General features: G+C 44.8%; 1 protein-coding gene across 1 annotated transcript in view; it reads left to right on the top strand.

The window, feature by feature from the left end:
* The window catches only part of obscnb (obscurin, cytoskeletal calmodulin and titin-interacting RhoGEF b), an 868128-nt gene that overhangs the window by 99110 nt on the left and 752390 nt on the right, over positions 1-16628 (top strand). Inside the window, exon 18 of the mRNA XM_068053434.1 lies at positions 3058-3333. Coding sequence (XP_067909535.1) covers positions 3058-3333 — 276 coding nt within the window. The remainder of the gene's footprint in view (positions 1-3057; positions 3334-16628) is intronic.

Genomic DNA, 16628 nt, shown 5'->3' with positions numbered 1-16628 from the left:
CCTGACAAAGCCCTGCCACTCCAAATAGAGATTAATCCTGTCTCAGAATTTTTTCCAATAGTTTCCCTGCCACTGATGTTAGACTCACTGGCCTGTAATTACCTGTTTTATTCCTACTACCCTTCTTGATTAATGGTACCACATTCGCTGTCCTCCAGTCCTTGGGCTCCTCTCCTATGGCCAGAGAGGATTTGACAATTTGTGTCAGAACCCCTGCAATATTCTCCCTTGCCTCACATAAAAGCCTGGGATACATCTCATCTGCACCTGGGGATTTATCCACTTTTAAGCCCGCTAAAATAGCTAATACCTCCTCCCTTTCAATGCTGTTTTGTTCAAATATATTACAATCTCCCTCCCTGATCTCTACACCTACATCGTCCTTCTCCACAGTGAACACAGATGAAAAGTAATCATTTAAAACCTCACCTACGTTCTCTGGCTCCGCACACAGATTGCCTTTTTGGTCCCTAATGGGCCCTACTTTTTCCCTGATTATCCTCTTGCCCTTAATATACTTATAAAATGCCTTAGGATTTTCCTTTATCTTGTCCGCCAGTGTTTTTTCATGCCCCTCTTCGCTCTCCTAATTACTTTTTTAAGTACCCCCCTGCACTTTCTATACTCTAGGGCCTCTGCTGTTTCCAGCCCTCTGAATCTGTCATAAGCCTTTTTTTCCCTTATCCAATCCTATATATCCCTTGACATCCAGGGTTCCCTGGGCTTGTTGGTCCTCCCATTCACCATAACGGGAACACGTTGGCCTTGAACTCTCACTATTTCCTCTTTGAATGACTCCCACTGGTCTGATGTAGACTTTCCTACAAGTAGCTTCTCCCAGTCCACTTTGGCCAGATCCTGTTTTATCATATTGAAATCGGCCTTCCCCCAATTCAGTACCTTTATTTCCGATCCATCTTCGTCCTGTTCCATAACTACCTTAAACTTACAGAGTTATGGTCACTATCCCCGAAATGCACCCCCACTGATACTTCTACCACTTGTCTGGCTTCATTCCCTAGGATTAGGTCCGGTACTGTCCCTTCTCTTGTAGGACTTTCTATGTGCTGGCTCAAAAAGCTCTCCTGTATGCACTTTAAGAATTCCACCCCCTTTAAGCCTTTTGCACTAAGATTATCCCAGTTGATATTGGGGAAGTTGAAATCTCCTACTATCATTACCCTATCATTTTTACACTTCTCTGAGATTTGCCTACCTTTGTTTTTGCCCCTTTGCCCCCTTTTTGTTTTTAAGTTTTACCCATTTGGTCTCATTTGAGAAACCTTCTAAGATATCATCCCTCCTTTTGCAGTAATTGACTCGTTGATCAATAGTGCAATGCCACCTCCTCTTTTACAACCTCCCCCCATCTTCATGCCTGAAGATTCTATACCCTGGAATATTGAGCTGCCGTCCTGGCCTTCCCTCAGCCATGTCTCTGTGATAGCAATAATATCATATTCCCATGTGTTAATCAACGCCCTCAATTCATCTGCCTTACTTGTAAGATTCCTTGCGTTAAAATAGATGGAGTCCAGCCTTGCATTATTCGCTTGTGCCTTAACAGGTCTATATTTGCTCTGCCCTCCAGACTGACTTAATTTCTCTCCTATATTTGGCTGTGCATCACCCCCTACTGTACCTCCACTCTGTATCCCACCCGCCTGCCAAATTAGTTTAAACCCCCACCAACAACACGAGCAAAACTCCCAGCAAGGATATTGATCCCGTTCCTGTTCAGGTGCAAGCCGTCCGACTTGTACAGGTCCCACCTTCGCCAGCAACAGACCTGGTGATCCAGGAAGCTAATGCCTGCCCTCCTGCATAATCTCTTCAGCCACGCATTCATCTGCTCTGTCCTCCTATTCCTATACTCACTAGCACGTGGCACCGGGAGTAATACAGAGATTACAACCTTTTGAGGTCCTGTTTTTTAATCTGCTACCTAGCTCCCTAAATTCTTGTTGCAGGACCTCATCCCTCTTTCTACCTATGTCGTTGGTACCAATGTGAACCTCCCCCTCCCCCTTCAGAATGTCCTGCAGCTGCTTCGTGATATACTTGACCCTAGCACAGGGAGGCAACATCCCGTACTGGACTTAAGTTTGCGGCTACAGAAACGCCTATCTGAACCCCTTACCCTAGAATCCCCTATCACTATTGCTCTCCCACTCTTTTTCCACCCCTCCTGTGCAGCTGAGCCACCCGTGGTGCCGCAGACTTGGCCCTTGCTGCATTCCCCTGAGAAGCTATCTCCCTCAACAGTATCCATAGCGGAAAGTCTGTTAGAATGGGAGATGGACCCTGGGGACTCCTGCACTACCTGCCTAGTTCTTCTCGTCTGCCTGGTGGTCACCCATTCCCTTTCTGCCTGAGCAGTCTTTACCTGCGGTGTGACCACCTCCCTGTACATGCTATCCACGATGATCTCAGCCTCATAGATGCTCCACAGTGTCCACAGCTGCTGCTCTAGATCTGAAATATGGATTTCGAGTAGCTGCAGCTGGAGACACTTCCTGCACACGTGTTCGCCCTGGACACTGGAAGCGTTCCTGACTTTCCACATTGCACAGGAGGAGCGCTGCCAAGCTGCCCTGCCATGACTTACCCTTAATTTACTCCCTTAAATTACTCAAAAATTAGAGATTGTTTACACTGGGGACCTTGATTCGATTAAAAAAAAAAGCTCCTTACTATATCACAACTTAACTTTCATATTGGTCTTCAATGAAAATGTTCAGTCTCCAAAACTGGTAGTGTAGGGAGTTTTTTCATTTTCCTGCATTGATCTCGTATGTCCTTTTCTATAGATGAAAATTAATTTTAGCTCACCGAAAATTTGAAGTATTGGTCAGTGATTTTGTGATATGAATGTATAAATTTCCAGTTTATTCATTAGGGTAGGATTAAAAAAAGGACACATTTACTTGTAAAGTGCCATAGTTACTCATTTCTGGTTAACCTAGTTGTGGTTATTTGTGTATTAGAACATTTTCTAATGGTTCTGGTATTATTCAACATTATATTACAACATTTCTGTTTCTTTTACTTTTGCAGAACCCGCTGCAACTATCGTGAAGAAATCGACAACACTAACAGAGTACACAGCAAATGTGGGAGAGAAGGTAGTCCTTGTTTGTGATGTGTCTCAGTCTACTGTCGAAGGGAAATGGTACAAAAAAGGGCAGGAAGTAAAGCTGAGCAATGCATTAAGTGTTGAAGCAGAAGGCACAACACGAAGATTAGTCCTTTACAATGCCAAATCTGGAGAATCTGGGGCATACGTATTTAAGACCAAAGAGGATGAAATTACTATGAATGTTACTATTAAAGGTAAGAGAAATAAAATGAAATAACGTTGTGGAAATATCGATGATGCATTCAAAATGCTAATTTTAGTCATAAAATAAAAACAGAAAATGCTGGAAATATTCAGCAGGTCAGGCAGCATCTGTGGAGAGAGAAGCAGAGTTAACTTTTCAGGTCTGTGACCTTTCATCAGTTGAGTTCTACTTCTCTCCACATATGCCGCCCAGGGTTTGAAGTTTTTGTTCTAGTTTGTCAGGCCACCTTCCAAGACTGAGGCACATATTATTTTGCCACATGAACATTAAAACGTAAAATTGCAAGCCCTTGACTGGAAAGACATTTGCATGGTAACAGACAAGTGTTGAAACAATGGACAAAGGACCATGCCCTGACCCATTCAACCAACAATGGACTCTTGATTACCAGACTTTGAAGGTGGGGGGAGCTAGCATTCCAGGTTGACTGCTCAGATTGCAGAATTCACAACCACAGGAGAAGTGGTCAGATCAGTTTTAGTCACATGACTAGGTGGCTGTTGAGATTTGAACTTCCAACAAGAGTGTTTGAAACTCAGAAAGCTCCTGGCTCCTGGTTTGATAAGATCTTCCTCCTGTCTGCCTTCATCTCGCTCTCACCCGCTTGGAAACCATTAAAGACACATAAACTCAAAGAGAGAAATGTCTCCTACCTGAACAAGGGTTAGGAACGATACTGGGCCCCAACGAAACGCAAGACCATATCTTCAATCAAGGACTACAGCGAGCTCAAAAAACAGTAACACGATATTGCCTCAAACTGTTCTACTTATCTTTTCATCTGTTATTTTCTGTCCCTATTTGCATGTGTGTATCGTGTGTGCATGCTAGTGTGGGTGCGTCGTATATCTGTAGCCATTAACTGTATTAGAGTCTAAGTTTAAGATTTAATAAATTTCATCTTTCTTCTTTAAACCAAAGAAAGCCTGTTTGTGCTCATTTCTTTGCCTTATAATTGGAAAGCTGTGAACAAAGATTCACACAAAGGGGGAGCTCAAAACACAGTGTGTTTAAAATTAAACCCTGTTACAATAAGACCAGGTGAAGATAGTACCAGACCCCGAGCTACCTTTCTCACCTGGTCGTAACAAATTATTGGCTCATCCCATTATGCCTTAATTGTAAATTTTCTGTTTAACTGCTTGGATACAAACGCAGTGTTATCCTTTTCACTGTTAATGGTCACTATAATGAGACCTACAGGAATTGCCCTGAAGTTCCACTCAGGGTACTCTCATCTTAAGAGCTAATTTTTAGTGTCAATGGAACACATATTTCAATGATTTACTTTTGATATAAAACCAACACTTTTTATTCTGTTATGTTTTTGAAGTGGTTCAGTTTCCAATATGGCCAGTTACCTTCCGAAATGATTTTTAAATTTTGTTTTTGGGATGTGGGCAGTGCTGACACGGCCATATTTATTGCTCATCCTGGTTGCCTCAAGAAGGCCTTCTTGAACTGTTGGAGTACTTGTAACAACGATGCACCCACAATAGTCCTAGGTAGAAAATTCCAGGGATTTGTCCCAACAGTGATAAGGAAATGAAGGTACATATCTACTGGGAGATTCTATTGATGTAAGCTTGATGAGTTACTGAAGTGCATCCTATATATAGCACATATTGCAGAATGTGCACTTGTGTTGGAGGTGATGATACTGAGTCCAGTGATAGGGATTCCAATTAAGCTGTTGCTTCTATTCCAGATGTCACACTGTTGAGTGTTGCAGCTGGACCCATGCAGTTGACTGGCGAATGTTCCATCAAAGTCCTAATTAAAGGCTTCTACATGTTAGAAAGGCTTTAAGGGATCAGGAAATTAATCAAATGTCACAGAGCGCTCAGCCTCAGCTGCATTGTTGTAGCCATGTTGTTGATGTGACTGTTTCAGTTAATCTTCTGGTAAATGATGATTCTCAAGATGTTGATTGTGGGATACCTAGTTGGTGCAGTTGAAGGTCATGGTGTTCAGGCCTCTTTTCTTTTGGAGACAAATATTGTCTGGCAGTTAAGTGGCACACATGTTACTTGCAATTTGTCAGTCCAAGCCTCGATATTGTCCAGGTCCTGCTGTAGTTTGACACAGGTTGCTTGATTAAATATTGATACCATTTTTAGAGCTGGAAGAATCATTTTGGATGTTATGAATATTGGAGTTAACACTTGTGTGTCCTTCTCTGATGAGAGAAAATGTATTAAATATTAATTTTATGTTTAGTAATATAGAATCATAGAGTCTTATATTGCGCAGTGAGGCTGTTGACCCATCATACCTGTGTGCTGACTCTTTAAGGAGCTATCCAATTAGTCCCACTCCCCTGCTTTTTCCATATAGCCCTGCAATTTTTTGCTTTTAAAGTATATAGCAGATTCCCTTTTGAAATTTATTATTGAATCTGCTTCCATCACTCTTTCAGGCAGTTCATTCCAGATCATCATAACTTCCTGAGTGAAAATATTTCCCCTCATCGCCCCTCTTTGTTTTTTTACCTCACATATTGTCAGTTTCTTTGCTTACTGTGGTGTCCAGCAATTACAATGTCCAGAGTTTAATATGTAAACAAATACATTGCATATATATGAGTAGATTGTACAGTTCAAAGTTCAAGAGTCTGGAATTATCACATTTGATTCATGGCTCAGTACAGTTTATTTACACTAGTCACAGTTAGGGCATCTGAGCCATTCAATTCTTTGAGCTTTTCAAAATAATCACCATACTTTTTCATCTAGTTGACCAATGCAGGATCCTTTCAAAAGTAGGCCTCTTTATTGCCAACAACACAAATGTGTGTTGAATTGAGTAATTATAGTTCATAGCTCATATGAGAAGTACTGAAGTCTTTCACAGTGTACTGAGAACTAAAAAGTGAGTTCCAGTATGATGCGCATGAAATACATTTACAGCTTACTGAGTAGTTAAATACCTGGGGCTAGAAATTCATCTTGGTTGGTGGCACAAATGGGAGATATCGGATTGGCTGCCCTGTTAGGTGCAGCACCTGATATTCAGTTCCATTACAGTCAAAGAAATTTAATTTCAGGCGCTGTGTATAAAGGGCAGATGATCCAATACCACCTGTTCTGCGCCCATGCCCGAGATGAATTTCTAGCCCCATAGAGTTTAATGTTTAATTCTCTTCAACTTCTTTCCACTAGGAAATATTTTTCTGAAATCAATGGCAGGATTTTCCCAGGGACTTTGGGACCCTAATGTCAGGGTCAAATGGTGCTCAGAAGCTTGCACTGTGTGGAACTGTGACTTTCCCCAAATTGGCCAATTAATGGCCGGAGTGGGCTCTCCATTCGTTAAGGATGACGGACGGGCTTTTGAAGCTCGAGGGCCACTAGGAGGCCCTCTAGAACTAAAGAAGCAGCAGGCTACCTTTTCATGTAAGAAAGGGTGCCCGAAGATGTAGGTGTCCTCTCTCTCTCCAACTTTATTAACTTTAAAATAAAAAATACCTTTAGCAGCCGGGCCACAGTTGTGGAGGGAGAACCTGAAGCCAGGCAGGTGGGGAGGGCCTCAAAGCCTGCCTGGAGTACTGGTACCCCTGTCTGCCGCAGGGAGGTTGCCTTCATGCAGCTGGGCTATTCCCAACACCTCCGGGTGTCTCTGACAATAGGCCTTTAAATAGCCTTAATTAGCTACCTTCTGCTGACATTACATGGTCCAAATGGACCCAAAGCAGCTGGACAATGGCTTTTCTTCCCTGTTCGCTCCTACCCCTCCCTTTTCACATCACCGATCAACTATTGATAACGTTGCTGCGGTAGAGGGATCTAGGTGTTCTTGTACATAAATCACAATAAGTCAGCATGCAAGTACAGCAAGTAATTATGAAGGCAAATGGAATGTTGGCCTTTATTGCAAGGGGATTGGAGTATAAAAGTAGGGAAGTCTTGCTACAACTGTACAGGGCATTGGTGAGACTCCACTTAGAGTACTGCATACAGTTTTGGTCTCTACTTAAGGAGGGATATATTTATATCGGAAACAGTTTAGAGAAAGTTCGCTTGGCTGATTTCTGGGATGAAGGGGTTGCCTTATGAGGTAAGGTTGTGCAGGTTGGGCCTATACTCATTGGAGTTTAGAAGATTGAGAGTTGATCTCATTGAAACATATAAAATTCTGAGGGGGCTTGACAGCGTAGATGCTGAGAGGATGTTTCCCCTTGAGAGGAATCTAGAACCGGGGTGGGTGGGGGGGAGGGAGGTGCAGTTTCAAAATAAGGGGTCTCCTTTTTAGGGCGGAGATGAGGAGGAATTCTTCTCTCAGTCGGTCGTTAATCTTTGAAATTCTCTTCTCCAGAGAGCAGTAGAGGCTGGGTCATTGAATATATTCAAGGCTTAGTTAGACAGGTTTTTGATCTACAAGGATTATCGGGTCAGCAGGAAAGTGGAGTTAAGAACACAGTCAGATCAACCATGATCTTATTGAATGGCGGAGCAGGCTCGAGGGGCCGAATGGCCTACCCCCCCCTATTTCTTCTGATCCTGGTCTGTGTGTGAATACTTCAATACCTGCTTGCTTACATCACAGCTGCTGCCTTGATTTGGCACTAGATTAAAACTGCCATTGGGAAATGGGAAAATCACACTACAGAGATCACTAGATGTTTGTGAGCAACTTTCTTAGAGCTCAGCGGGAGCTCCCTTGCCTTGCTGCTGACTGCAAAAACCAGACCATAAAATTCTGTGCGTTTTATTCATTTTGTGGATTCATGGGTTAGCTTCATTCACCCTTTCCAAGTTGCGTGGGTATATTTCTGTCAAGTTTTGTCATGCAAGATGTTATAAACTAAACTCTGAAGCTACTGCAATAAAAGCAAAATACCGCAGATGCTGGAAATCGGAAATAAAAACGGAAAGTGCTGGAAATACTCAGCAGGCCTGACAGCATCTGTGGAGAGAGAAGCAGAGTTAACGTTTCAGGTCTGTGACCCTTCATCAGAACTGGCAAAGATTAGAAGTGTAATAGGTTTTAAGCAAGTGAAGCAGGGGTGTGGGGAAAAGAGAAAAAAAGGGAAGGCGTGTGATAGGCAGAGAGCAGGAGAGATTAACTGACAAGGAAGTCATGGGGCCAAGGTAAAGGCAGTTCTTATGTTGTGGTGAAAGACAAAGCATTAGAGAAAGTGATAATGAACAGCTCTGTCCAAAAGCACAAACATGTAAAACCAATTTTAAGGCAGGCACATAGTTTAAAAAAAGATAAAATAAAATACTAATAATAAAGGACCAGTTATGCTCTGAAATGATTGAACTCGATGTTCAGTCCAGAAGACTAGAGTGCCTATTCGGAAAATGAGGTGCTGTTCCTCGAGCTTGCGTTGATGTTCACTGGAATACTGCAGCAGGTCAAGGACAGAAATGTGGGCGTGAGAGCAGGAGGGGTGTGTTGAAATGGCAAGCAACCGGAAGCTCGGGGTCATGCTTGCAGAATGAGTGGAGGTGTTCCTCAAAATGGTCACCCAATCTGCATTTGGTCTCCCCAATATAGAGGCAACTGTATTGTGAGCAGCAAATACAGTATACCAAATTGAAAGAAGTACAAGTAAATAGAAATCGCTGCTTCATCTGAAAGGAGTATTTAGGGCCTTGGATGGCAAGGAGAGAGGAGGTAAAAGGGCAGGTATTACACCTCCTGTGATTGCATGGGAAGGTGCCGTAGGAAGGGGACGAGGTGTTGGGGTGATGGAGGAGTGGACCCGGGTATCGCGGAGGGAACGATCCCTTCGGAATGCTGACAGGGGACGGGAAGGGAAGAGGTGTTCGGTGGTGGCATTACGCTGCAGATGGCGGAGGATGATCCTTTGGATGTGTAGGCTGGTGGGGTGGAAAGTGAGGACAGGGGGAACCCTGTCGCAGTTCTGGGAGGGAGGGGAAGGGATGAGACAGAAGTGCGGGAAATGGCTCAGACATGGTTGAGGGCCCAGCCTGATATTGCCGGTTGCGACGAGGCCTTGAGGCGCCCCCTGCTGCTTGGCAACGGGAACCAGATTTAAATATTTAAATAAATTTAAATTAACGAATAAATGACCGACCCACTCCTGCCATCCGTTCCGGAGCAACTCCTAATTTTTCTGTGCGGGGGTGGTGGGGGTGGGGGGAAGCAGCGTCAGAGTGATTTCATTGGTGGAAGGGATTGCGGGAAGAGGTAAAGGTTAAAGTTTATGAACTTTGCGGTGGGGAAGGACAGGTGCACAAGGTAGGTATTTTGGTGGGGAGAGAGCAAGGAATTAAATCTCTGCTTGTTGGGGGTGGGGGTGGGGTGGGAGAGGTGCAAGATCAATTTATTTAATTTTGTAACATCCACTCTCCTTTAAAAATTTAAATGTAACAAAAGGTCACGAAGCCCTTTAAAAATGCTGTCGACGCCTGCGCAAAGGCAGCTGACGCCATTGCCGGGAACAGACCACCCCTCCAGGTCATTGTGGGGGGGGGGGGGGTGGGTCCGCCCCAGCCATTTAAATGAGCTGCCGCGTTTAATACCGCAGCGGCTCCGTGATGTGCAGTCCGCACGGGCAGACTGCCGTTGTTTGTGGCGGAAATGTAAAACGCAGCCCAAAGTATGTTGAACAGCAACTGAGAGCAGTAGGCGCTAGGCTAAAAGCATTTTATTATTCATTTTTTTTAATCGTCAAAGGCATTTTTTATCTTAGGAAAATTATCCCATATTCCTGAAAGTTATGAAAAAAAACTAGTTATTACAATGAAGCGGTACCTTTTATTCTAACAAATATTGACCTAAGTCTGGCCTTAGCTAAAAGCCTTCACTTACGTAGTTGTACTTGGTCAAATATAGTTTTTAACAAAATGTCCATTATTATTATGATTTATTTCTATGAATTTTGACTTGTTTCTTTTGTATTCAAAAATTAGCAATGAATTCTATAAAAAAAATGGTGTTGTAATTGTTATGACCAGATGAGAAAGGTGTCTAGGGGTCTTTACCTGGTCCGATTGGAACAGGATTTAATTTTAACCACACTGTGTTTTGAGCTCCCCCTTTGTGCATCCTTAGAGTCATGCAGTACCGAAACAGGCCCTTTGGCCCAATGAGTCCGTGCTGACCATCAACCACCCATTTATACTAATTCTACATTAATCCCATTTCCCTCTCACATCCCCACCTTCCCTCAATTCTCATACCACCTACCTACACTGGGGGTAATTTACAATGGCCAATTTACCTATCAACCTGCAAGTCTTTGGTATGTGGGAGGAAACCCATGTGGTCACAGGGAGAACTTGCAAACTCCATACACGCAGTACCCAGAACTGAACACTGGTCGCTGGAGGTGTGAGACTGTGGTGTTAACCACTATGCCGCCTCTTGTTTGCAGCTTTCTAATTATAAGGCAAAGAAATGAGCACACCAGGTTTTCTTTAGGTTTAAAGAAGAAAAGTGGAATTTATTAGATCTTAAACTTAAACTCTAATACAGTTAATGCCTACAGATATATGACACGCCTACGCTAGCATGCACAAGCGATGCACACATGCAAATAAGGACAGACATGAGCACAAGAAAAATAAAATGGAGAGGTTTGAGGCAATACCAGAAGAGTTTCTTGTTTACTGTGCTTCGAGCTCGCTGTAGTCCTTTTGTAGGTAACCTTGCTTTTCGCTGGGGCCCAATATTCTTCTTAAACCTTGTTCACTGCAGGAGACTTTTCTGTCTTGGGGTTCATGTGTCTTCAATGGTTTCCGAAGCTGGTGAGAGTGAGATGAGAGCAGACAGGAGAGAGATGTTCTCAGTCCAGGAGCAAACAGCCTTCTGATTTCAAGTTCCTTGTTGGCAGTTCAAATTCAAAAAACTCCAACAGTGAGCCAGCCATGTGACCAAACCAGTCCGACCACGTCTGTTTGTGTATTCGGCCATTTTAGCAGTTAACTGGAATGCTCGCCTTTCCATCTTCAACATCTGGTAATCAAAAGTCCATTGTGGATTAAATTGGAGCAGGGAGTAGCCCCTTTGTTCTTTGAAGTACTGTCTGTGAATATGCTAATGTCTCTCTCCAGCCAAAGTCTCCAATTGTTTTTTTAAGGCTGTGTTTGCTCACAGTGCAGCCACTAGGTGGCGCAGTAGTAGGATATGTGCAAATGCAGCCTGTTCCACTGGAACGTCACTGTCTGCAACATTCAGGCAGCTGCCAGGAATAAAAATGGCGCTGTCAAGAATGTCAAAAATGTCAAGGAACGCAAGCTCCAGCAGCTGATGGGGACAAATGCTCCTCCAGATCCTCCTTCCCCTTCACTTCCCTCTGACCCCACCCCTTCTGATCTGACCCCTTGCCGTGTATTCACTATACCCTCTGACCTCCCCCTCTCTGATGCTGAACGTTCTGTACTCAGCAAAGGTCTCAGTTTTATCCCCTTACGTCCCCACCTCAATGAATTTCGCGCTCGGCACGACGTTGAGCTCTTCTTCCATCGCCCCCGCCTCCGGGCTCACTTCTTTGACCAGGAGTCCTCCCCCCGACCAGCAGACCCATTCACCCGCCTCCAGCATTCTCCCTCTACCTGGACCCCTCCCCCTGTCCTCTTATCCGCTCTTGATCTCTTCATTGAAAACTGTCAGCGAGACATTGGTCATCTCAATTTCTGTGCCCCCCTCACTCACTCTAACCTGTCCCCCTCTGAACTTGAGGCACTCTGTACTCTCAGGTCAAACCCCAACATGGTCATCAAACTTGCAGACAAGGGTGGTGCTATTGCTGTATGGCGTACCGACCTTTACCTTGCAGAGGCTCAACGCCAACTCACAGACACTTCTTCCTACCTCCCTCTGGACCATGACCCCACCACCGAACATCAAGCTACTGTCCACAGGACTGTCACTGACCTCATCTCCTCTAGAGATCTTCCCTCTACAGCTTCCAACCTCATACTCCTGCAACCCCGGACAGCTCGCTTCTACCTCCTTCCCAAAATCCACAAACAGGACTGTCCCGGCAGACCCATTGTGTCAGCCTGCTTCTGCCCCACTGAACTTATTTCTTCCTATCTTGACTCTGTCTTTTCTCTGCTGGTCCAGTCTCTTCCCACCTTCATCCGTGACTCTTCTGACGCCCTACGTCATTTTGACAACTTCCAGTTTCCTGGCCCCAACTTCCTCCTCTTCACTATGGATGTCCAATCTCTCTACACCTCTATCCCCCACCAGGATGGTTTGAGGGCTCTCCGTTTCTTCCTTGAACGGAGGCCCAACCAGTCCCCATCCATCACCCCTCTCCTCCACCTGGCTGAACTTGTTCTCACATTGAACAACTTCTCCTTCAACTCCACTCACTTCCTTCAAGTAAAAGGTGTTGCTATGGGTACCCGCATGGGTCCTAGTTATGCCTGTCCTTTTGTGGGATATGTCGAGCATTCTTTGTTCCAGTCCTACTCAGGCCCCCTCCACCAACTCTTTTTCCGGTACATTGATGACTGTATTGGTGCCGTTTCCTGCTCCCGCCCCGAACTGGAAAACTTTATCAACTTTGCTTCCAATTTCCACCCTTCTCTCACCTTTACATGGTCCATCTCTGACACTTCCCTTCCCTTCGACTTCTCTGTCTCCATCCATTATAAGCCCACCGACTCCCACAGCTACCTCGACTACACCTCTTCACACCCTACCTCCTGTAAGGACTCCATTCCATTTTCCCAGTTTCTCCGTCTCCGACCCATCTGCTCTGATGATGCTACCTTCCATGACAGCGCTTCTGATATGTCTTCCTTTTTCCTCAACTGAGGATTCCCCCCCACTGTTGTTGACAGGGCCCTCAACCGTGTCCGGCCCATTTCCCGCACCTCTACCCTCACCCCTTCCCCTCCCTCCCAGAACCGTGACAGGGTTCCCTTGTCCTCACTTTCCACCCCATCAGCCTCCATATCCAAAGGATCATCCTCCGCCATTTCCGTCACCTCCAGCATGATGCCACTACCAAATGCATCTTCCCCTCCCTTCCCCTGTCAGCATTCCGAAGGGATTGTTCCCTCCGCGACACCCTGGTCCACTCCTCCATTACCTCTACCACCTCATCCCCTTCCCATGACACCTTCCCCTGCAGTCGCAGGAGGTGTAATACCTGCCCATTTACCTCCTCACTCCTCACTATCCCAGGCCCCAAACACTCCTTTCAGGTGAAGCAGCGATTTACTTGTACTTCTTTCAATGTAGTATACTGTATTCGCTGCTCACAATGTGGTCACCTCTACATTGGGGAGACCAAATGCAGACTGGGTGACCGCTTTGCGGAACACCTCCGCTCAGTCTGCAAGCAGGACCCTGATCTTCCGGTTGCTTGCCATTTCAACACTTCCTCCTGCTCTCATGCTCACATCTCTATCCTGGGCTTGGTGCAGTGTTCCAGTGAACATCAACGCAAGCTCGAGGAACAGCATCTCATTTACTGATTAGGCACACTACAATCTGCCGGACCGAACACTGAGTTGAATAATTTCAGAGCATGATGGGCCCCCCATTTTACTTTTATTTTTAGATATTTTTTTTTACATTTTTTACATTTTTTTTGTATGTTTATTTCATTTCATCTTAGTTTGTTCAGTTTGCTTACCCACTGTTTTTTTTTCCATGTTTGTGCTTGCTGCTGTTCAATCTTCAATCCGTTAAAACCCTATCTGTACTAATGCTTTGTCTTTCAACACACCATTAACATATTGTTTGCCTTTGCTCCATGACCTTCTGGTCAACTATTCTGTGGCCTTGTCCAATCTATACCTTCTCCTTTGTTATCTCTTGCCCCACCCCCGCTTTACTTGCTTATAACCTTTGACATTTCTAATATTTGCCAGTTCCGAAGAAGGGTTACTGACCCGAAACGTTAACTCTGCTTCTCTTTCCACGGATGCTGCCAGACCTGCTGAGTATTTCCAGCATTTCTTTTTTTTATTTCAGATTTCCAGCATCCGCAGTATTTTGCTTTTATATTATAAAAATGGCGCTGCTCAATTTATCACAGAAAATGTAAACTGCTCAATTTATCACAGATTTATCACCCCGCTCTCCGGCTGCTCGCTTCCCGCTGCTAGTTCCAGGCTGTGCCACTTATCTCCTCGCAGCCACTCGATCCCACGTTTGATCGTTCTTCGCGTGCTGCCCGAAGAAGAAAGGCGGGCCGGGAGGGGTGACGGGTCGATGTAGGAGCGAGTGGCGGGAAGTGGGCCAAGAGCTAATGGCTGGAGGAAAGCGGGGAGCAAGTGGCTGGAGAGCGGGGTTGCGGTGTGTGGTATGCAGGAAGCGAAGAGGGGAGTAATCGGACACTTTATCGCGCATGCGCGAACACTAAGCGCATGCACGGAGACCAAACTGGCGCATTATGCGATGACGTTGGTGGTGACATTTTATCGCGCATGCGCCAGTCAGTCCTGGCAAGACGGCAGGCTGCGCATGCGCAGAGAGCAGGAGCCCGTTTGCGCATGTGCGCAGCTTGCAGCGCTCTGCTGATGTCGGCGGGCCGCTGCGTTGTCAGGAGTCACTTTGTTTTTTTAAAGCAAGTTTTTTCTTCACCAACAACTGTTTAATATCAATGTTCGTGTGGCAAAATTAATTTTCCTCATTCTTGGCAGGTGGGGGGCTTGCCTGACATAATACACTTTATCAAACTGATTTGCATGGGGCATCACCAGATCGTCACAGATCTACACCAAAACTAACTAAGTCTTGCCCACCAAAGCTAACTAATTCTTCTGATCTCACCTCTGGCTTTGCCTGTTACCTTAAATTTGTGTCCTCTGGTTACTGACACAGCACCCAGTGGAAACAGTTTTCCCTTACACGTTCGATCAAAACTCGTATTGGGATTCCTAGGCCTTTGTTGTTTAGCTAACTAAAGACATTGCATTGTTAATCAGAATGCTGGATGCTGTTGGACAAGTTTCTCCAATAGTGAGCTTTTACCTATGAAAGCAAGACACAAAATACAGGAGGGCCTTAGGCTGTACTTGGCAAATGCATGAAATAGTTAACTATCAAGATTATATACATGTAAGGCACAGAACAAAAAGGAAAAGCAAAAAAAAATTATGGCATCATTTCCGGTAGGCTGTTGTAATTTCAGACTACTTTAGGTCCACAGTGGAATCTTAGCAGACATAAATCTGGGCCTGTCGGGCATTTCAGGTGGAATTTCTGGGGGAGAATATTGCAGACCCGACAGAGCTATCCAGTTAGTTCCACTTCCCTACTATTTCCCCATTGCAATTTTCTTCCCTTCATGTATTTATCTATTTCCCTTTTGAAAGTTACTGTTGCATTTGCTTCCATTACCACGTCAGGCATTGCATTTCAGATCTTAACTCATGAAGTAAAAATAAATTCTTCTCATCTTTGGCCAATTACTTTAAATTTGTTATTCGTCTCGTTACTGACCCTTCACTCAGGGGCAACATTTTCTCCTTTTTCACTCGATCAAAGCTTTCGTGATTTGATTTCCCCAATTAAATTTCCCCGTAATCGTCTTTATTCTTAGGAGGACAACCCCAGCTTCTTTAATTTCATGTAACTGAAGTCCCTCATTCCAAGTACCATGCTGTCTCTCTAAGACCTTGACATCCCTTCGAAAGTGTGGTGCCCACAATTGTGCACAATACTTGAGCGAAGGCCTAACCATAAATTTATAAAGGTTCAGCTTAACTCTCTTGCTTTCATCCTGTATGTCTACTTATATAGAGATAGGTCACAGATTAGCCAAGATCTCATTAAATGGTGGAACAGGCTCAACGGGCTAAATGGCCTACTCCTATGTTCCTATAAAGCCCAGGATTCCGTATGCTTTCTGAATAGCCTGATCATCTTGTCCTGCCACCTTTAAAGATTTCTCTATGCAAATTGCCAAGTGTCTCTGTTCAAACAGTTAAAAGACCTTCTGATTTATGCATTTTTGGACTGAGGAAATTTGGAGGAAGAGGACAAGTCAGCCAGAATTTTTCAAACAGCAGAGCTCTGATATTTGCTCTGGGTCATGAATAGAGCAGGGTAAGATGATGTCCAGACAGGAAACCCAAAAGTAAAGGCATTTGGAGAGCAAGGAGAGGGACATATAGGGGTGTGGGAGTTGCGCGGAGGAGTGGGTTTTGCGGGGGTTGCTGATATTGTGGTCGGGCTCTTCAGATGTAGGGGGAGATTGTGGAGGTCAAGGGGGGTAGTTCATGGAGGTTAGGGGACGTCATAAAGGTGGGGGGAGATTGTAGAGGTTGGTGGAGATGGCAGGGTGGGGGGGGGGGGTTGTTGGTGGGAGGGTGATAGTGAGGGTCTGTAAACAGGTTTGCT

This window comes from Heterodontus francisci, chromosome 2 (genome assembly GCF_036365525.1).
Source record: "Heterodontus francisci isolate sHetFra1 chromosome 2, sHetFra1.hap1, whole genome shotgun sequence".
Taxonomy (NCBI): domain Eukaryota; kingdom Metazoa; phylum Chordata; class Chondrichthyes; order Heterodontiformes; family Heterodontidae; genus Heterodontus; species Heterodontus francisci.
This window is presented reverse-complemented; position numbering and strand designations above follow the sequence as displayed.